Raw genomic sequence first — 21,345 nt, 5'->3', positions numbered from 1 at the left:
GCAAGCACCCCCCCCCCCCCCCCCCCCCCCAAACTGTGTTACACTTAGTGGGGTGGGGACAAAACCATCCCCAAACCCACAGAACCAGTAATGTTATACATTATACAAAGTAAAAGGGCCACCAAAACCAAATAAATAAAATCCAGTCCTACTGTGTGAACTTTGAAAGTCAGTTTGTGAGTAAAAGCTACACATGAAGTCAGTGAGAAATCCAAGTTCAAATGGAAAGCAAACCAAGTCTTGTTTCTGCTTTTTCTTTCCTGCTGTTTACTGTGATACTTTATGGCTTTACGCCGAACACATCAGCTGAAGGTCAGAGATTAGCCAGCCTTTTAATTTACCGCTAGCTGCACTCCTTCGGTTTGACCTTTTCTCACTAAAAGGCACCAAGAGCCTGCTCGGAATCAGGCCAGGCTATTAAAAAGCGCTCGAACGGGTAAGTAGGTGACAGGTCAACGCTCAACATCTGGACACCGAAACGCATCCAAAAACAACTGGAGCAGCAACACCCCGACTCCTCCGCTGCCGCTGTGCGTGATGCTTATTCTTCTTCTTCTTCTTTTTTTTTAATAAATCGCCAATAAAAGCCGGATTGGGAACCAGAGAGACTCGAGGAAACCCGCGGAGGTTAGAAGATCAGAGGCGAAGAGGGGGATGATAATCTTGCCGTAACATCGGGAAAGGTTGATGTAACCGGATTAAACGGAGCTAATGAAATACACCACAAATGGACGACTGGGGCAGGAGAGGGGATGGTGGGTGGGAGAGATGTATAGACGATGAAATCCAAAATAAAAGAAGAAACGAAGTCAAAGAAGGGAATAGGTTCAAACTGATTTTTATCGGCTCTTCAATAAGATAAGATCTAAATTTTGCGCTGTCCCAGCAGGAGCGACAACATGCGATCATACGATTTAAAAAAATGTTAATGTAACTATTAATGTAAACAGCGACCCTGAAGCACAGAGCTTTCTCCACCACCACCACATCCAGGAGCGCCGTTTCAACAAGTCTCAAACCCGATTTACAGGCGGACACTAAGGCGTTTGTCCCTGTCGACCCCCCCCCCCCCCCCGCGCCTATAGATTTCCTCCCCCCTAAAAACAAAATTATGCCCACTGACATTTCCCTCAATGCAGCAAAGCGCGCTCCCAAAAGCCGATTTCCAGGGCAGTTGAGGGGGTGGGGGTGGGGGGTGTCATGTTTGAAGGCTGAGGGCGCGCGCCACCCTCCCCTATTAAAAAGCTCATCCGGCGCCGCGCACTCGGGCACGGGCCAACCTATAGCGGGGCAGCCGATTGGCCGAAGAGCAGCTCCATCTGCGCACGTGACTTCTTCTGCTTACAATAAATAAACAGCTATAGAATAATACTTCAAACGACTCCAAATGGCCCCGGAGCGCTCACAGCCCGGTTAAAGAGACTCATAACAGGCAAAGTATCCGCACACACAAGTTTGCAGGTGGAACAGAGGGCCCCACAACACGGCTCAAAGTTGGAGCTGAATCGTTTTTGGATATGTCCGGTGGGAGGCGGGCAGCGCCAGGCAACAGCCGTGCGCAAAGAAAAAAATGACAGCTTCATGGAGACCCTATAGGCTTACTAGTGGACATTAGGCCCTACATACCCGGCACTTTGCTCCTCACACTTCAGCCAAAACGAAAACATACAGTTCCCGGCACCCGCCGGGCGTCCGGACCGCGGCACACACACGCACACACACAATGCCAAGCGAGCTTACCTACACAGTGAATGAGTTTGTGCCTCCAAGAGTCAAGTTCCTGCCGAAAGCCGCGCCTCTCTATCGTGCATTGCTGCCTTTTGCACAGACTCGCCATTTTCTATCGGCCCCTCCCGTGGGCGCGCACATACTGCTGGGTGCTTCCCTGCGCGCACGTCACCGGTGGTTTTTATTCTAGGGCTGGGTGGAGAGCGATATGAGGGGGACGGGGCTGCAGCATCCCCCTTTCTATAGCGCTCATATGTCCCACCCACCAAAAGCGCCCCCTCCCATCCCTCCCAGCATCTCTCTGCGCGAGGGTGTGCTGCTGGCACTGGCCGTTTAATGAAATGTGTGGAGTAGCCCATAGCACATGGCGCCTGCGCTCCAAATTTGCCATAGCTTACAGCGACGTGTGTCAAAGGGTTTCAAAATGCGCATTGTTTCAATCAACAGATGTGAGACACGTACAGCTGCCCCGGTACACGGGGAACGGGGTTATCACGGGTAAGAAGAGAAGTTATTTAGGAAAAAACAAACTTATACAGTATTATTTTTTGAAGGCATCTATAAGCGCATTGGTGGGACGAGACCGTAAGGTGCCTGTAAGGAACTTTCAGGCCATCCAGCGCCAAGTCAAACATTGAGGTTACACATTAAACGTTCATAGGATACAGCTAATAAATTCATTACTATAACTTCTCTTTTAAAGGATAGTATTGCCTTTTGTTAGTCTACTAAGTGGTCTTAAATTAATAAAGGCTCAACCATTAGCCTATTCCTACCCATCTACTGCAACTTGAGCGCATTTTTCATGTTCTCTGTAAGATGGAGCAAAGACTTCAGATCTACTAATGAGTCTAAAAGTTCCCTGGGCCCCAAAAAATGTATCATAATTGTTTCAAGATATAAATATTAATTAATTAATTAATTGACAACTACCAGACTGCAGTAAATTATGCAAAGAACTGTGGGATATTAGAAAGTTACATGTATTAAAATGTTGATATCAGTACTATTTTGAAAATCTGACTAATCTCATTTAAATGAAAGCTTATTTCCCACCAAAACACCCGAGCTCAGAGGCAAAAATGAGTCAAAATATCGCTTTGTTAGCTGCATTTTGGACCGATGCTGTATGACAGGGGAAAAAAACACACAAAATACAAACCATACACATACTGCCAAACACTTGGCCATGCTCAGTCTTTCTTGCTGAATTTGTAAGAGCTGAGTCAATGATCCAAAGTTAATATGATCTTTTTTTTCAAGGCACAATTTGATTCAAGCATTTATGTAATTTTCCACAGGCTCATTACGCTTTCTATCTTGTTGTCCTTATGACAAATGCATTCATTTTTCACTCACATCATTTATTTCTCTAACTTAGACACTTAACGCCTGTCTTCATCTCCAAAACAAAAGCTGATAGAAATAGCAGAAGATTCAAAAATCTTGTCCACCACTTTTTGTGTCACTCTGAAGAAAAAAAGAATGTAATGTATTAATTTATAATGTCAGAAAACCAGTAAGTGGTCAGTGAAGGGAATTAAAAAAATTCACAGTCAGGTTTACTACATTAAATACACGGTATCCTATTAATGCAAATAAGATATACGTGTGCACCTTGTTTATGCACAGTTTGAATTAGTCTGTATCTTAACAGGCACTGTGTACTTCATGCTTCTGAGATTAAGGCAAGTCTATTGCCCTGTCTCTCTAACTTGTCTAAATTGTGCAGAAATTGACCAAAATTTCAGAACAAATTTCATCTCACACTTTGTGCAGAATATAAATTGGGCTCTTCCATTTCCCTTCTATAGCCATAACAGCTTCATATACCCAAAACACATGTTTGGCTCTACATTATTTGTCTAGAGTTTGAAGGCTTGATAATTGTATTCTTTATTCTATTAGGCTAATATTGATAAATGATAATCAGTTTCTAATCACACGTGCTTCATTGTTGGCCATGACTAATTAATATTCAATAGCGGGTTAATCCTAGCCCCGGTTTCCCCTCAGGGAATCGAAAATGAGGTTAGCGGAGTTTTGCTTCATTTGGGTCACCTTGATTGTTTTTCTTTTCTTCTTATTATTAGCTTTGAATCTACATCACCTCATTTAGCAAACCCTCGTCACCTAGCGCAGCTGTTTTAAGGCATAAAGAAAACAATAAATCAAGTCCCATAAAACTTGCCAAAACGCGGGTCTAATAACCAAATTGAAACATGAAATGACAGGGTATCATTAAGGAGAACCCCGCTGCCGTTTTATAATCCTACAGAGACGCCGGGCAGCACATAAAAAACCGACAAGGGCAAATGCTTTAACGGAGCAGCACTCCGGCTAATTAAGTCGTTGAACCCGTTGCCCTCGACAAAGATGTCTCCTGCTGAGGGCTGGCCGGAGCAGAAGAGCAACCAATAAAAGGACACGTTGAGTCGAGGTGACACAAAGGTAGCCAATCGTATAGCGGTGCTTTAGAGCGACGCTGAGGCAGCTCTACCAGGAAACAAACAGCTACGAAAAAAAGGCTAAATAGTCGCTATCCTCCTACTGCTCTCTTGTTTTCAGCGATGTAGAGAAAAGAGGCTGAGCTACTCTTAAATAAAACAGGTAAAAATTTTATTTTTTTTGTCTCCAGGCCCGCTCCCCGTGTGAATGCGTGTGTGTTTTGGAGGCTGACAGCGTCATGCCGGCAGGATGAAAGGGATTAGGGCGCCGTTACTGTGGCAACATTAGATGGAGGGATACGCACACCTCCTCCCGCCTGCTGACAGCTGCCTGTTGGCATTGAACAATTAGCCTGTTTTGCTTAATAAACGGACCTTGGGTGTTTTCTCTTTTATGGAGTCGCCCAAATGTTTCTTTGATGCTCCTTTCAGCGGCCGTTTGTCTACATACTCATTTTGAAGCAGCAAAAAGAAAATAGCATGCCACTGAGAACCACAATAAACACAGCCGTGTAGTAGTGTTTGAGTAAAATTAGAGTTATAATAATATAGCTACATTAAACACTACCAGTAGACAAATAATACCTCTTATCACAGCAAAGAAATCCAAAAATATAACAGGTATATAACAGGTAACAGAGTATAACAGCTGATATAACCGGTCACTTTTAACAGCAAATTAGCCTATTGTACAACTATAGTCTTGTTCAGGATTTCGGAACTTACATTTACTTTAGATCTCTAAGCGGTAACCATCAGTTAACCCACACAGTGTAAGCAGAGAAGCCACAAAATGTGCAGTGTGAGTTAATGTATCAAACATGTTTAGCAAAAATAACACTTTTGTCATCTCGCATGGAAATCTCATATTTAAGGAAACATCCTGTACCAAGTTGTTTGAGATGAAGACAGTGGACACCTCTTTCCACATGGTGACCACCTGACCCCCAAGTATTTAGAATGTATAGAGAGAAAAACACTTGTGGCATGTATGATCTTGTGAAACCAGTTGCAACCATTGTTTCTTATAAAACCTTAAGGCAGGTAAGTGCAATAAAGATTTTTTGTTGTTATAGATTGAAGAAAAACATGCAGAAACTGTCTGCTTTCAAACAGCTGTGTGTCCCAAAAAGAGAAACATGGTGTAGAAAAGATGGTCTGGTTTACCCCAGCCTCAACTTTAGAAACTATATGAGATATACGTGACATTCAAAGAATGTGAGATTTTAGTAAAACTAATTAACTTCTGTAAATCCTGTAATCAAATTCCAAAGTCTGATGGAAAACATGATGCCAGAATAACAAAGGCTCTTATGGTAGCAGATTAATACGGGAGGGGGGGGGGGTTGAAATCAGATGTTCATTATTTACATAAGAGTGTAAAGTTAAGGTTTCCACAGATTTTTAGCCAGCAGTGATTGAGCATTGAGCAGGTTTCTAATAGTGGGGGCAGTTGTGCATGTGTAGTTTTCCTGCCTGCATAATCTGAGTTTGATTACCCTGCAGGCTGGCTGCAGTATTCAAATGCTAGCAATTAACCCATGGTAGACTGAGAGGTGGTAGTATTATTTAATAAACTCCCAACTCAGTGTGTATCAGAATGCCAAAACTACAGTTGCAAAGCTCCTGATAATGTTTCCTTGTGTCATGTGTGGCAGCAGGACCCATGACCCTGACACGAGGATCCTTTACTTACTCCAACGGCGAGGAGTACCACGGGGAATGGAAAGAAGGCAAGACCCACCTGCTCAGTCACCCACCCATCCTCCACCACTGACTACATTTCATGAACAGCACAAGTGTTGTTATAATGTGATTAAGACTGATGCTCAGGCAGGGGAAGAACCAAATAATAATATGATAATGCTCGTAATAATTATATACATAATCTGCAGTAACATATGTGGCGTGCTTGACTTATGCCCTATTCAGAATAACAGACATCTATTCTGACATCTTACCAGCACAGGGACATTTCTTGATTCTACACACTGTACAGTTGTACAGTGATATCGCTACCATCAATTTTAAGAGAGTCCAAAATCAAGGGGACCAATTTTCCCACGTGTGGATATCTTGAAAACATCCCTTGGAAATTGCTAGCTTTTGTTTCTAAGTGAAACACTGCTGTCAGGTAAAGGAGGAACATTACCTTTTTCAATCATTTAATCAATAAAAATATTAACAGATGTTACATGCTTCCGTGGGGAAAGTAAGTACACCTTTAGCCTCAGAAGCTTATCTGGCTCCCTTTAGCAGAAATAACTTCTTGTAGGCGTTTTGCATAATAGTACATCAGTCTCTGACATCAGCTTGCTGAAATATTTGACCATTCCTCAGCGTAAAATTCCTTCAGTTGGAAGATGCTTGAGGCTTTTATTGCATGCACTGCCTGTTCCCCCCCCCCCCCCCCCCCCCCCCCCCCCCCACACACACACACACACACCATTTCGATAGGATCCACAGCATATTTTTCTTACAGCGGAATTTATTTAATTTAGAGCAGTTTTTAAAAAAATGCATTCACACCCTTTTTCTGAATGTCAAAGGAACAGCAGGCTGAAGATGCAAGAAGTTTAAATTACACAGGTTTCACTTGTCTGTCCCTAAAGAGGTTGTTAACATTGCCTGATGCAAATGTTATGCATCTCAATGAATGATAAAGGTATGAATGTAATTATTTTTTTAATGTGAATGATATGCTATTTTCTAAATCAAAATTATGGTAATAACTTAAAATGCATGTGTTATTTGTTAAATCACATTATATTTATATACAATAGCATCAAAAGTACTTCCGTGGGATGTATAGAAACTTTATTTTGTTGGTAGAAAAAACAAAATACCTCCTACACAGAGCCCACTCACACCTGGATGGGGGAAAAGGCACAGTCAGGATCCTGTTTCTTGACTTTTCCAGTGCCTTTAATACCATCCGGCCCTGTATGCTTCAAGAAAAACTGAACAGGATGGAGGTGGACCCCTGCCTGGTGGCTTGGATCTCCGACTACCTCACCGACAGACCACAGTACGTCAGGCTGAAGGACATCACGTCTGACACAGTGGTCAGCAGCACAGGAGCACCACAGGGAACTGTGCTGTCCCCTCTTCTCTTCACCCTGTACACCTCTGACTTCTGCTACAACTCTGAATTATTCCACATTCAGAAGTTTGCAGACGACACAGCCATCATGGGGTGTATCTGGGATGATCAGGAAGAGGAGTACAGAAGTCTGGTGAGGAACTTTGTCGCATGGAGTCACACAAACCACCTGCAACTCAACACCTCAAAGACTAAGGAACTGGTTGTGGACTTCGGGAGGTCTAGAGCAGGTCCACTGCCGGTTCAGATAGAGGGGGAGGAGGTGGAGGTGGTCAACAAGCACAAGTACCTCGGGCTGTGGGTGGACAATAAACTGGACTGGTCATGCAACACAGAGCACCTGTATAAAAAAGCCCAAAGCCGACTGTACTTCCTCAGGAGGCTGAGGTCTTTTAACATCTGCAGGAAGCTCCTGAGGATGTTTTACCAGTCAGTGGTTGCTGGAGTACTTTTCTATGCTGTGGTGTGCTGGGGGAGCAGCACAGCAAAGAAGGACTCATCCAGGCTGGAGAAACTGATCAGGAGGGCTAGCTCTGTGGTCAGCATGAAGCTGGACACTCTGGTGACAGTGGCAGAGAAAAGGACATTAAAGAAACTGATGGACATTATGGACAATGCCAGACATCCTCTGCACACGGCCATTAACAACCAGAAGAGTCTGTTCAGTGACAGGTTGCTTCTCCCAAAGACAAGAACTAACAGACTTAAAAACTCCTTTGTCCCACACGCCATCAGACTGTTTAACTCCTCCCTGGAGGGGAGAGGGAGGGGAAACAGGAGGACAAAGGAGGGGGGAACAACTAAGCTGTAGTGCCTCTTCACCTCACTGTGCAATACCTTTTGTGCAATACTTTTGTAAATAGTCAACGGTGCAATAGACTCAATACTTGAAATGTGCAATTCACTTGTATTTTTATTTTTATTCCTATTTATTCTATTTATCCCCTTCGTATATTTTATTTATATTGTCTCTGTATTTATATATATGTGTGTGTGTGTGTGTGTGTGTGTGTGTGTGTGTGTGTGTATATATATATATATATATATATATATATATATATATAATATTCTGTAACTCTGTAACTTCTGTCGGTGCTGTGCTTTTTTGGAAATCGAATTTCCCAGAGGAACCCACCCGAGGGATTAATAAAGTTCTATCTAATCTAATCTAATTAGAATACAAGAACAGAATTCAAAATATAGTAATTCAAGAAAAAAAAGTAAATTATAGAACTAGCGTGTTGAAAAAAAGTAGCACACGACTTAAAAGTGAAAATCTTGTGGTGGTAAGGAAACAGAAAAAACAGAAAGAAAGAAAGAAAATGTGTCTCTAGTTTGATAATCAGTTGGAGCCTCCACTCCAGCATTCATGTGCTTGTAGAAAGGCTGAACAGTGTGACATAATCGAGCACTCCCTCCAGTTCACTTTTTAAACTGTAAAGCACTGCACCATCAAAGAAACCATGACAACCCAACAATAACCAGAGCCTTCAGCAGTTCAGGGTAACTTTCCAACCCCTGTGCCTTACCACTGTGAAGCATTTTACTGTCTAAGTGATGTCCTGTGGAGGCACAGTGCTGCACAAAGGTTTAAGCCTCTTTAGATATTTATAGTCATGGTAAAAAGAAAGTACACCCTCTTTCATTTCTAAGATTTTACATATCAGGACATAATGAAAGTCATCTGGTTCTTCGGTGAATGAACTACAAAACATACCATATTTTACTGTGACACCATTTCTGTAAAAAACTAAGCCACAATGCAGAAGCAGTGTATGGAAACCTTAGGTACGCTCCATGATTCAGTAGCTTATAGAACTCCCCTTACCTCCAATAACTTGAGGTAATCATTTTCTGTATAACTTTATGAGGCTGTCACATCATTGTGTGGATTTTGAGTCAATGACTGAAAAGTCGTGTAGCTGCAAAACAAACTCAAATCATCATCTCTCCACCACCATGCTGGTAGGAATGGGGAATGAGTACTGGTTCTTGTAAAGAACCAGTTCAGTTCCTTTGGAATTGTTGGTCTGCTTGCCTATCGATCTCGTTTATCGGTTCCACTTGCACTTGCTCTACAATTAGCTGATTTTAGTTCGTGTGCCAGAGGAGGAAAAAGGTGTTGCAGTCTACACCACCTATATGAACATAATTTTTTATTTTTATTGCACAAAAGTACGAGAGCTTGATGGTAAAGTGAAAACTGCACCCAGAACTGAAAGAAATGCATTATGCTGTTAACACAACTTTGATGGTTTACAAGCATGCTAAGTATCTGCAGTGATATTTCAGCATCTACAAATGTGGCAAGTTTTTAAAAGATGCTTTAAACAACTTACATTATAAACTGTGCAAAGTTTTATCTATAGTTAGTGTTGTTATGTTAAAGGTAAATTAAATCACACCAAATATTCAGTTTTGAATTTTTGTTTAAAAATCTTACAGCACTTTGAACCTTATAGTGTTACCTTCGTAGTTACAGTACTGTATAAGTGTGTTTACATATGAACTGCAGCCCAAAACTTGTACCTGGAATGCTCCAAATACAAAGTCCACATGATTTATAGCCATGTGACAGTAAGCCCAGATAGCTTTCAGGTAAATTCTTAGCCTCTGAGTGGGCATCACATGTCAGGCCTCTCGCACGCCCCTGGTCAAAACAGTATTTTCAGTAGCAAGAACACGATTGAAGTAAGATAAGATAAGATAAAACTTTATTAATCCCTCGGGTGGGTTCCTCTGGGAAATTCGGTTTCCAAAAAAGCACAGCACCGACAGAAGTTACAGAGTTACAGAATATTATATATATATATACACACATATATAAATACAGAGACATATATAAATAAAATATACAAAGGGGATAAATAGAATAAATAGGAATAAAAATAAAAATAAAAATACAAGTGAAATTGCACATTTCAAGTATGGAAGTCTATTGCACCGTTGACTATTAACAAAAGTATTGCACAAAAGGTATTGCACAGTGAGTTGAAGAGGCACTACAGCTTAGTTGTTCCCCCCTCCTTTGTCCTCCTGTTTCCCCTCCCTCTCCCCTCCAGAGAGGAGTTAAACAGTCTGATGGCGTGTGGGACAAAGGAGTTTTTAAGTCTGTTAGTTCTTGTCTTTGGGAGAAACAACCTGTCACTGAACAGACTCTTCTGGTTGTTTATGGCCGTGTGCAGAGGATGCCCAGCATTGTCCATAATGTCCAGCAGTTTCTTTAGTGTCCTTTTCTCTGCCACTGTCACCAGAGTGTCCAGCTTCATGCCGACCACAGAGCCAGCCTTCCTGATCAGTTTTTCCAGCCTGCATGAGTCCTTCTTTGCTGTGCTGCTCCCCCAGCACACCACAGCATAGAAAAGTACTCCAGCAACCACTGACTGGTAAAACATCCTCAGGAGCTTCCTGCAGATGTTAAAAGACCTCAGCCTCCTGAGGAAGTACAGTCAGCTTTGGGCTTTTTTATACAGGTGCTCTGTGTTGCATGACCAGTCCAGTTTATTGTCCACCCACAGCCCAAGGTACTTGTACTTGTTGACCACCTCCACCTCCTCCCCCTCTATCTGAACCGGCAGTGGACCTTCTCTGGACCCCAACCAGTTCCTTAGTCTTTGAGGTGTTGAGTTGCAGGTGGTTTGTGTGACTCCATGCGACAAAGTTCCTCACCAGACTTCTGTACTCCTCTTCCTGATCATCCCAGATATACCCCATGATGGCTGTGTCATCTGCAAACTTCTGAATGTGGAATAATTCAGAGTTGTAGCAGAAGTCAGAGGTGTACAGGGTGAAGAGAAGAGGGGACAGCACAGTTCCCTGTGGTGCTCCTGTGCTGCTGACCACAGTGTCAGACGTGATGTCCTTCAGCCTGACGTACTGTGGCCTGTCGGTGAGGTAGTCGGAGATCCAAGCGACCAGGCAGGGGTCCACCTCCATCCTGTTCAGTTTTTCCTGAAGCAGACAGGGCCGGATGGTATTAAAGGCACTGGAAAGTCAAGAAACAGGATCCTGACCGTGCCTTTTCCCCCATCCAGGTGTGAGTGGGCTCTGTGTAGGAGGTACAGGATGGCATCCTCCACTCCGACATCCGCCTTGTATGCGAACTGTAGTGGGTCCTGGGCATGTTGTACCTGTGGTCGGAGGAGGTTGAGGAAGAGTCTTCATAAGATGTGACGTCAGTGCCACCGGTCGGAAGTCATTCAGCTCATTGGGCCGGTTCCTTTTGGGGAAGTGAACCATCTCATGCTGTGTGCTATATGGGAAAAAGAACAAAGTAGACAATATCCAACCCCCGATTGTTCTGAAACTGCTTCAAGTTCAGGTGTCATAATTGTTTATGCCTTTCCTCACATATTTGAGTTTAGTCATACCTAGGCCCCATGAGTATCTTATTTAAAGAAAAACTCCCTTTCCAGGCTTGTATCCTAAATAAGACTCTGCTTGTCGCTGATCTGGGCTACCACCCTAGCTGTCCATCTAAAAAGTTCCCAGTGTGACATAAAAACAGAATGGTAAATGGCCTGTATTTGTATTTACTTAGTCCCTAAGGACCCCAAAGCACTTTACACTACATTCAGTCATCCACCCATTCACACACTGGTGACAGCAAGCTACGTTGTAGCCACAGCTGCCCTGAGGCGCACTGACAGAGCCGATTACCGGCGCCACCGGGCCCTCTGACCACCACCAGTAGGCAACGGGTGAAGTGTCTTGCCCAAGGACACAACGACCAAGACTGTTGGAGCCGGGGCTCGAATCGGCAACCTTCCGATTACAAGATGAGCTGCTAACTCTTGAGCCACGATCGCCCCGCTAGAATGGGTACTACTACCTTACAGTCATTACAGTAATGGATGAACAAATGAAACGTGTAGCTACAGAGCAGGTGTTCATTGAGTTTGGGTGTTCAATAAGCTCATAAATGCATTAATCTCCTATACTCCTTCTGGATTTCCTGCATTGCATTTTATCGTCTCACTGGCTTCTTAAACAACACCCCACCGCCACCACCACAGCCCCATTTGCTGTTCTAATGCATTGTTGTTTTCAGTTTGAATCCCCCCCTGAGAATACCTATTAGCTTAAATGGATAATAGGGATGTCAGTAAAATATGATAAAAGAAAGTTAACTCCAGCAGCTTTTAATTAATGTGGGATTTCATGTCAGAATGGAGAGTCTGGAAAGAAGTGGGTGTACTGTAAGTGAGTCACAACAGCAAAAGTACTTTTGAAATGAACCTGCACTCTCACCCAAACAGATTGTATCTAATAGGGGAAAAACACAGAAAAAGGTGTCAAGCTAAAGTCAGTAAGTAATCTACACACATATGCACATATGGACCATCTGGTGCCAGTGAGCCTGCAGAGACAGGATATCACACTACCTAAACCAGCACTTGTACTATAACAAAAACAGTCAGACAACCTTTAGGGCAAGGTTAAACAAAGAACAAAAGTTTGGCACTGAAGTGTGCATGAGGCTGCGGGAGGAAACATATGTTCTCCGTATGATTAGCAATAAACTGTTAAACTGGTTTTGGCTGTGATGCACTGATATGCTCGGGTTTTAGTAAACAGCAGGGGTGGATTAAAAAAAATTTTTTAGCTCAGACATTTCAAAGTGAGAAAAAATTAGTTCACTAATAGACGGAGTGCTGCGTTGGCAAGAACTGCTCGGATTTCTTCCAGACATTTTATTTACATGTATATCTAAGTATATATTCAATATGAATCTTCAAAAAGAGGGCAGCAGCAGCTGATTCTGTAAAAAAACCCAAAAAAGTTCTACTCCTTTGGAGCAGGGACCTCGTATGTGTTATATACGGTTTGGGGTTTGTTACCAAAATAAGTTAATGTATTACACATTATTTTTCCTTTCTTTGAAGAAATGTCCCTATCCTAGTGAATAACACATCAATGAGATCTTCCTTTTAATGTTTAAGTACAAACACAAAGTTGAAAGCAAAGCTGAAAACCAGCCCAAAAGAGCACTCCGCAGCGATCAGCATAGAGATCGCTGTTTCTACTGTGGAAACAGGTTTGTAGGATTACAATTCTACAAGCCAGCTCTGCTTTGGTTACCTGTTGAAAATCAGGCTCTGGCTCCTTGGCCGGTGTCAGCATCCACTCAGCTTTAAAATCACTGGTTTGGCACACAGTCTATGCAACTGACCTGTTATTAGCAGCTGTCCTGGGCGCAGTTTGCTGTTTATTATCACATTTCATTTGTCTTTTCATGTAACACAAATTCAGGTGTCCATTTTTGAGATTATATACATTGTAGATGAATTTTCCTTCTTCCACCGCAGAAACTAAATTTAGTTGATTGTAGCGCCAGCATGCAGGAAAAAAAAGGCATGTGTTATGACTTTTTTTCTATTTGCCTAATGTGCAGATAATTGAAGAACCATTATAATGCAAGTAGTAATGTAATTACTGAATTTAGTATAGCAATATGTTACATTACTGCATTATAGAAAGTTGCATCCATAATTAATGTGTGAGCCCAAAGCTCAGGCTCCAGACAACTCAAAACACTACAATTTCAGACATTTTTTTTCTACTATTTAATATATATGATGTCACAGAGAGGATATTCCTAATATGGTCAACTCAGCTAAAACTGTAAGCACAGGAGGGCCATCTAGCTGCTGTTGAAACTTTCTATCTGTGAGTGCCAGCCAATGCGAATAAAGTTGTCTAAATGGGAGGAGCTAAAACAGTTTAGATAAATAGACAGTGAATGAAATGTAGGGCTGCACCAAGGCCCAGTATAGGATAAATAAGGATTATCTGAGCTGTAAATCCTGAAAATCTACTCTACTGGAAGGCAAGAATTGAAAAAATATTTAATTTTTGCCCAAGCTAGTTTGTTCTTCTTAGAACTTCTCGAGTGTTAAATCACTTCAGTTTCTGGTCACTTTTAAAAATATAGTTAATATTAAAGTTAATATTTACAACACAGATTGTGATGAAAATCATGTAGTCATGGTCACAAGGTCCACATTCTTTTTTAGCTTCAGATTCAAAAACATATTGCAAAATATAAGAGGAATGGTCACCCTTGACCTTTCGACCCCTTATCTGTAGTAAAATATTACCTTGCACCTTGTTTTTATTGATATTTCTACTATACCCAAAGCATCTCGTTCTTATCTTCAGCATAAGCCAGATGAAGATAGTACCTTTACCAATGTTACATAAACAGACTTCATATACACTTTGCGCATTCTATTTATTTTAACTCGAAAATTTCTATTAACCCTGCTGAATTGATGCAATAGGATGCAATTGGGTTTTGATCGCCGTGTTGTCATAAACACAGACTGATGCACGTTGCGCATCCTGTCTCTGCGTCCATGCATGCAAAGTCACTGTTTGCACACAAACATGTAGGCGTGTGTCAGACAGAGGTCTACGGTGTCACATGAATAATTCAGCGGTGCGCTGGTTGAACATAGGCCCGGGAGCTATCAGGTTACAGGAAGTAGGTTGGGTGCATCCACAACACAACAGCCAAGGCACAGCCAGAAGCCATTTACTACTGTACTTTGACCATGTGGTCATTTAACATCTATGCATTACCGCTATTGATTGACATAAAAGCCGGACAAATTCAGCTAAACCGTAATTAGCTGGAGACCATGACCCAACATAAGATTGGAGAAAGGCGTTACAAAGAAGCTGAACAGCAGATTAGAGTCTGGAGGGATCAAATTGGAGGAGACAGAGGAAATTACTGTCCCTTGCCGCAGCTGATAATCTGTACCTTCATTTAAAAAGAAAGAAAGAAAAGAAACCTTCATAGTGGTCAGCAAAACACTGACACTGCTACCACTCAATTTCATTCTATAACACAGCTGTTGAAATTCTTGGTGGGAGATGCTGCTGTTGGCACACCGCAGCCTCTTTGACACCTAACAGATTGTTATATTTCAGCGGCTAGTCTGTGAAATTTCTGCCTCAGGGTCTCACTCGCTTGTCAAGGTTCATGGAGGCTGAAGAGTTGGATTTAAACTACTGCTGGCCGTCTTCTGTATTCATACTGTTTGCTTTATGATCTCCAGCTAATACACGCACACACACACCAACATATATATATGGATTCTGGATCTTTCTGGATGTTTTTGAAAATCGAATGCAGAGCTCCAGATTTAGTTTCATCCAAATCTCCCATGAAAACCCTGCTAAGATTAGGCAGAAAGCAGCACTTTAAGCAGGCCTGACAGATGGACTGCCCAATTTACCCATGAGCTGTGAATAAGGGACAACACTCACTAGCCCCACCCCTGCCAACAGTTCGTTTCCCCTTCAATATATGAAGCCCCCAATCTTCCACTCTTCTCTCCACTCCACCAGTTTCTTACCACTTGAGCTCCCATTAAATCCTCTTCCTCTGCCATGAGCATACCGGGACCTCCTCTGCCCGTGTCCAACTGTGCCTCGCATCCAGTTATTCTGCTAATTCCCGCTGTGCTTGCTAATAGAGGTTGGCAGGGAGAAATGCTCACTCCTTTTCCCTCCATTTCTTCATCGACTGCCATCCTCCTGATGCTGGAAATTAGTCTGAGAATTAGAGGGAAAATTGGGTCTCACCTCTCAGGGAACATTTTAAGAGGTGAAAAATGAAAGCTAGCAGCTCACCTTTTTGTCTGCTCGCACCAATTATGAATCTCCCAATCTGCTAACTCCAAAATCTAATTAAAGTATAATAACACATCTGCCATCTCTCTCGCGCTCTCTCTCTTTTCTTCACTCAGTGACTTCTACTGAAAACTATACAGGTACCAGTCAGGTTTTGAGTCCTCAGTGTTGCATAGTGCAAAGGGTCTGAATGCTTTTAATACATATTTTTGTTTTGTGCAAGATAATTCAGACCAAGTGCATAAATACTTAAAGAAAACAGTGAATATAAAGCAGCGACTGTGCCAAAAAATCAGAGGAGTTTCATGTTGTTCTATAAACAGTTTTAAAACAGTAGTTGTGAACAAATGCAGTACTATTTGCTGAGATGCTGCCTCAGCATTTTAATTTAGGAAAAAAAATGAACTACATTTTTGTTGTTGCATTTATTTAAACAAATTGGATACATAGTGTTTTGATTAGTGTATAGACATGACAGTTCTATCAATCTAATTTCTTTCATTAACTTTTGGATTTAAAGTAAATGTCATAGATCTAAAAGATGGGCACAGCCACTATGAGATTACCATTTGGTTTCTGCACTCTCTTTTCAAGGTTCAGTGCATTCCGGGCATTTTTTTGCTTTTTTTTCTTTGAGAAGTGACCATATTTGGATGAGATTAACTATGTGCAACAAGGCAATGATGTTTAACCTTCCAAAATCTTCCTCTTTTTACACACAGCAGAGAAAATCAGTAAATGGTAAATGGCCTGTATTTGTATAGCGCTTTACTAGTCCCTAAGGACCCCAAAGTGCTTTACACATCCAGTCATCCACCCATTGGTGATGGCAAGCTACATTGTAGCCACAGCCACCCTGGGGCGCACTGACAGAGGCGAGGCTGCTGAACACTGGCGCCACCGGGCCCTCTGACCACCACCAGTAGGCAACGGGTAAAGTGTCTTGCCCAAGGACACAACGACCGAGACTGTCGGAGCCGGGGCTCGAACCGGCAACCTTCCGATTCCAAGACGAACTCCCAACTCTTGAGCCACGATCACCACAAAATGTTTTTGCATTTTATTAAAGAAATTTGAAGCAGGTGTAAATGTAAAAATCTTATATAAATCTTATATTTAAAATTGATACATAAGGATATGCATAAAACCATATTACATTAGGGCAGCAACTTTTGAAGTTTGATGTGGATTTTTTGCAACAATATTTGAACAATATTTGAACAGACAAACACAACACTGAGAAATTCTAGCTACAGGTATCAGAACAGCATCCATGTGCCAGGTCATGAGGTCCCCCATTTCCCATCACCGCTTATTTTCATTCAAGAAGAGATTATTGTGGAATGTGTGATAGAAAATGTTAAATATCTATGTCTACTCATTTGAAAATATGAAATTTAATTTAGGTCTTTCTTTAGAGGAAACAAAACATTCGTCTTGACCTGGGTCTTCATGTGCAGAAGTCAAACCAGTGTTTTACAAATGAACCAATATCCTGTTAAGGCCACTATGTTTAACAGCCAGAACTGTGAAGATATGAGTGAAACTATGCTGTTTTTGTTCCACGGTGGAAGTTCATGGTCATGCTTTTCCTTTAATCCTGTCTGTCATGGTTCCACTTATTCATTTCTTTAGTTAAAGAAATGTCATCTTCTCTCATTTATAAGAGAGAATACAGGATGATATAAACACACGCGATACAATCATCTCATGTAGGTGGTATGAGCCCTTAATTGTCCTGTTTTCAGGGATAAAAGGACCTTTCAATATCTGTGTCTGTGACCTCTTAGTAACATCCTTTCACACTGATTTTGTTTTCTATCCTTGAGGAAGGAAGCATGGCCTGAAGGTTTGTGTGCCATTTCATACATTGTAGCATTCATTCATAAACAAATTGGAAGCTCTTAGAAGACCAACAAACTCACTCATTTATGAAAAAGCTTTCAGTTTTCCATTCTGTTTTAATTCATAGACGCTTAGTTAAGCCTTCCTAAATGCATTTTAGTTGTGAGGTTGGAAGAGGGCATCCATGAGCCCTGTTTGGTTCTTTTTTAACAAAGCTAATACCATAGCTCATGACCATGAGCCTCCTGGTGGTGCAAAGAGTTAATCCCGAGAGAGTCTTATTAGTATATTTAACTTCAAGTAGGAGATGTAAGGGGCGAAATGTGTGCAAAAGTGTGTAGTAATCAGTGGGCATTTCAAATACTTCTAGCTGTTTTTTGGGGTTTTTTTGTTTGGGGGTTTTTTGTGTGGTTTATGTGATTTTGTAAAAAAAAAACAAAAAAAACCCTCTCTGCTCGTGTCTTAGATTTTTATTTTGCTGGAAGTGATTGGTGAGGTGATTTTTATCCTCTTGCAGGTCTTCGTCATGGCCTGGGTCAGTTGACCTTCAGCGATGGGACGTGCTACACTGGACAGTTTGAAAATGGCCTCTTCAATGGTTGTGGGGTGCTGGTCTTTCCTGACGGCTCCAGGTTTGTCAGTCACTTTTTGCACACTCTGGTTGTTAAACCTTGAAACTCTGCACCTGAAAATTTAAAACCTGCAAATAAGTATGTCGTACAGAAGATACAACCCCAGCCTCCTCCTGAATGAAACCTGTCTGATTTGTTCCTTCATTACTTCTGTCATGTAAATAATGTACATAATGCTTGTGCTGGTTTTCAGCTTTATTTCCATACGAAATAATCAATGTGAGAAATTTATACAACAGTAGAAGAGTACAACAGTATCTCAACAGTCTAACTTTGGTGGTACATGTGACTGAAAAAGCTTCTGCACAGAGCTGAAAGAAGGATAGATTTTGTTTCTTTCTCTGCTTCTGTTGATTAAAAATATCCAATCATAAAGACATCGAGAACAATGCAGCTAAATGAAGCATGATGAGCACTGCTGTGAGGAAAGGACTGTCACACACAAAAGCTGAGGTGAAAAATCAATGAGAAGATATTCTAGTGCAGACCTACTCTGTACTATGTTACCTCTCCATGGAAATTCTAAGAGGCAACACGAATAACATGACATAGAGGAGCTGGGGTGGCGGCGGGTTGTGTGCGTCAGCAACTGTCTGCAGATATATGTATAATATATATATTTTATATATATATATATATATATATATATATATATATATATATATATATATATATATATATACATATATATATATGTTATGTCATGTTATTCGTGTTGCCTCTTAGAATTTCCATGGAGAGGTCCAAATAGAGCAATACTGAATAATATAAATTATTGCAGATTGAATAACAATTCATCTAAAATTAGAGTATGTAAGGAGGTGTTTTTTTATTAATAAGGATCTGTTGACTGTTTGCAAATTATCCTTCACATACCTTTTATCACCAACACAAATTGTAAAATTCAGACACTAAAATTAACGGCAGGAAGGTGGCTGAAGGGGTCAGTCTTTTTTGTGTCCTTACATACAATGAATAAGTCAATGCACAATTTGAATATTTAGTTTCCCAGTCTCGAAAAAAAGAGAAATAAGCAGAGAAAAAAAATACAAAGCAGATTGTAGCACAATGACCTGTGCAGTTGAAAAAGAAAAACCAGAAAGAAAAAAGTTTTTAACCTCAGAATACTTTGAGTGCTTTCATGGCCTCAATATGTTGAGTATTTTATTGTTGGCTGCTTCCTTTTATTTATTCCTCATACATGAATTTTATCTGTATCTCTCTGTTGGCTTTGTCACCCAAGATATTTATAAAAAAAGATGTCAGCCCAATAAAGATTCAGTTAATTCAAGAGAAGGTGAAGTGTTCAAGTAGAGCACGGCATAGGATAAAGAAGCAACGTATTGCCTGTTCAATGCCATCTGTTGTATTTTTGTTTGCACAAAAAACAACTGATTAATCCTTCAAAGTTCTTTGGAAACACTAAAACATGTATTTCAGGCTAAGTGAATAATATTTAAAGGTTACGTGAATAATAAAGAGAACATATATCTTTTCAGTTACTGCCTGTCGAGTTCTGAGAAGCCTTTTAGTTTAGATGAACTTTGTACTCAGCTTGAATTCACAGAAGTTACAATAAGTTTAATTAGAAGCCCAGTGTTGTTTGAAAAAGGAGCAAATCTCCTGTTGCACTGCCGGTGTTTTGCGCACTACGTTGCAATTACTTTAAAGAAACAATGCAGAGGAAAAACGCTCAAGAGACTGTTAGAGACGGATTTCACATGCAGCTTTTTATTGTCATCCCTCTTATCCTGTTGATTTTTTTAACCCTACTTTGCTCTCTTGCAGTTCAGCCTTTTGTTAATTTGTGCCTGTTTGACACTGAAGTAATTGTGTTCATGCTGTGTGTTAAAAAGGCTGACACTCTACACTTAGATTCATGCTAAGCTTATTGTACAGCAGTGACTACAATACGCCATGGATCTGATTCTGGCTCCTTCACTGAAATACTGTCTGGTTTAGTTAAACAGGGTGGGTTAGTAGTAATAGACTATATGTCGTAAAAAGGTTTGCAATCAGTTTTTAAAAAAAGATGAAAAATATCTGACATCTAACATAAAAACTATATTGTTTTCAAGGTTATTAGTTCCCTTTATCGTCCCCCTCCTGTCTACTTACTATTTTGTCTTTTAGTATCTTCCATGTCAAGTCTGTCGTGTCTCCATTTTAGTTTATGTTTTGTCTGTGTCAAGCTCATGTGACTTAATCTCTCAGTGTTTGTGCTTCCTCGTTTCCTTTGATAATCCCGTGTCTCCTGTGCTTCATGTTCAGCATTGCCTTCCCTGTCCTGTTATGCCTGATTTTTCCCTGCTGTGTTTCCCAGCTGTTTCCACTCCCTCATCACCTTTCTGTGTGTATTTCCCAGTTTCTTGTACCTCCTATTGTCATTCCAGGATTAGTTCATGTAATTCGATGTTTTTAGTTTTGTTTTTTTTTCATGTTTAGCTTTTATGGTGGTGGATTATTAGCTCAATAAATGAATCACCTTTTATTAAGATTAATCTGTCTCATTTGGGTCCTCCACATCACACTTCGCATGGTCTGTTTATGAGGCTAAAAAACAAAAAACTTAATTTATTGAGTCCCCGATGCTCCGTGAGTGGTTTGTCGCAAGCTGGGCGACGTATTAGCCAAAGTCCTAGCAGCATTCGCGACTAACGTAAGCTTTGTGTCAATGTGATATTTTAACCTGGAAGTGCCTCAGGGAAAACAAAATTCCTTCTTGCACAATGTGCGTAATACTTTATGTGGGTCGACTGTTCCATCTTGTTACTTTTTTAATACTCAAATTTCCCATCGAGAGGGCAAATGTGCCTTTATCATCTTCCATATTGGTTCATTGGTTCTGGTCACTACCAGATCAACTGCCCATTTGCACATGTGCGAAGGCAACTTTACTTGGACAAACTGCCCGAAATGCGTTGACAGAAACTTTTTGGGGATTCTG

General features: G+C 41.1%; 2 protein-coding genes across 4 annotated transcripts in view; one reads left to right on the top strand and one right to left on the bottom strand.

Annotated features, from left to right (window-relative positions):
- Positions 1 to 1,957, bottom strand: part of lcor (ligand dependent nuclear receptor corepressor) — an 83,366-nt gene extending 81,409 nt beyond the window's left edge. The window contains exon 1 of the mRNA XM_004571793.3: positions 1,741 to 1,957. Within this exon, the coding sequence (XP_004571850.1) occupies positions 1,741 to 1,837 (97 nt within the window). The 5' untranslated portion in view covers positions 1,838 to 1,957. The remainder of the gene's footprint in view (positions 1 to 1,740) is intronic.
- Positions 1,958 to 4,203: 2,246 nt separating this feature from the next.
- The window catches only part of LOC101480080 (MORN repeat-containing protein 4), a 33,624-nt gene continuing 16,482 nt past the window's right edge, over positions 4,204 to 21,345 (top strand). For 2 of the 3 annotated variants that reach the window (XR_013098828.1, XM_004571791.3), the window contains exons 1-3: positions 4,204 to 4,338; positions 5,834 to 5,908; positions 18,284 to 18,398. Coding sequence is in view for 2 of the 3 variants with exons in the window: in XM_004571791.3 (XP_004571848.1) it covers positions 5,842 to 5,908; positions 18,284 to 18,398 (182 nt within the window). In the remaining variant the exon portion in view is untranslated. The remainder of the gene's footprint in view (positions 4,339 to 5,833; positions 5,909 to 18,283; positions 18,399 to 21,345) is intronic. The other variant, XM_004571792.3, reaches the window with a different exon arrangement.

This window comes from Maylandia zebra, linkage group LG6 (assembly GCF_041146795.1).
Source record: "Maylandia zebra isolate NMK-2024a linkage group LG6, Mzebra_GT3a, whole genome shotgun sequence".
NCBI classification, from domain to species: Eukaryota; Metazoa; Chordata; class Actinopteri; order Cichliformes; family Cichlidae; genus Maylandia; species Maylandia zebra.
The sequence above is the reverse complement of the archived record's forward strand: the minus strand, read 5'-3'. Positions and strand labels throughout refer to the sequence as shown.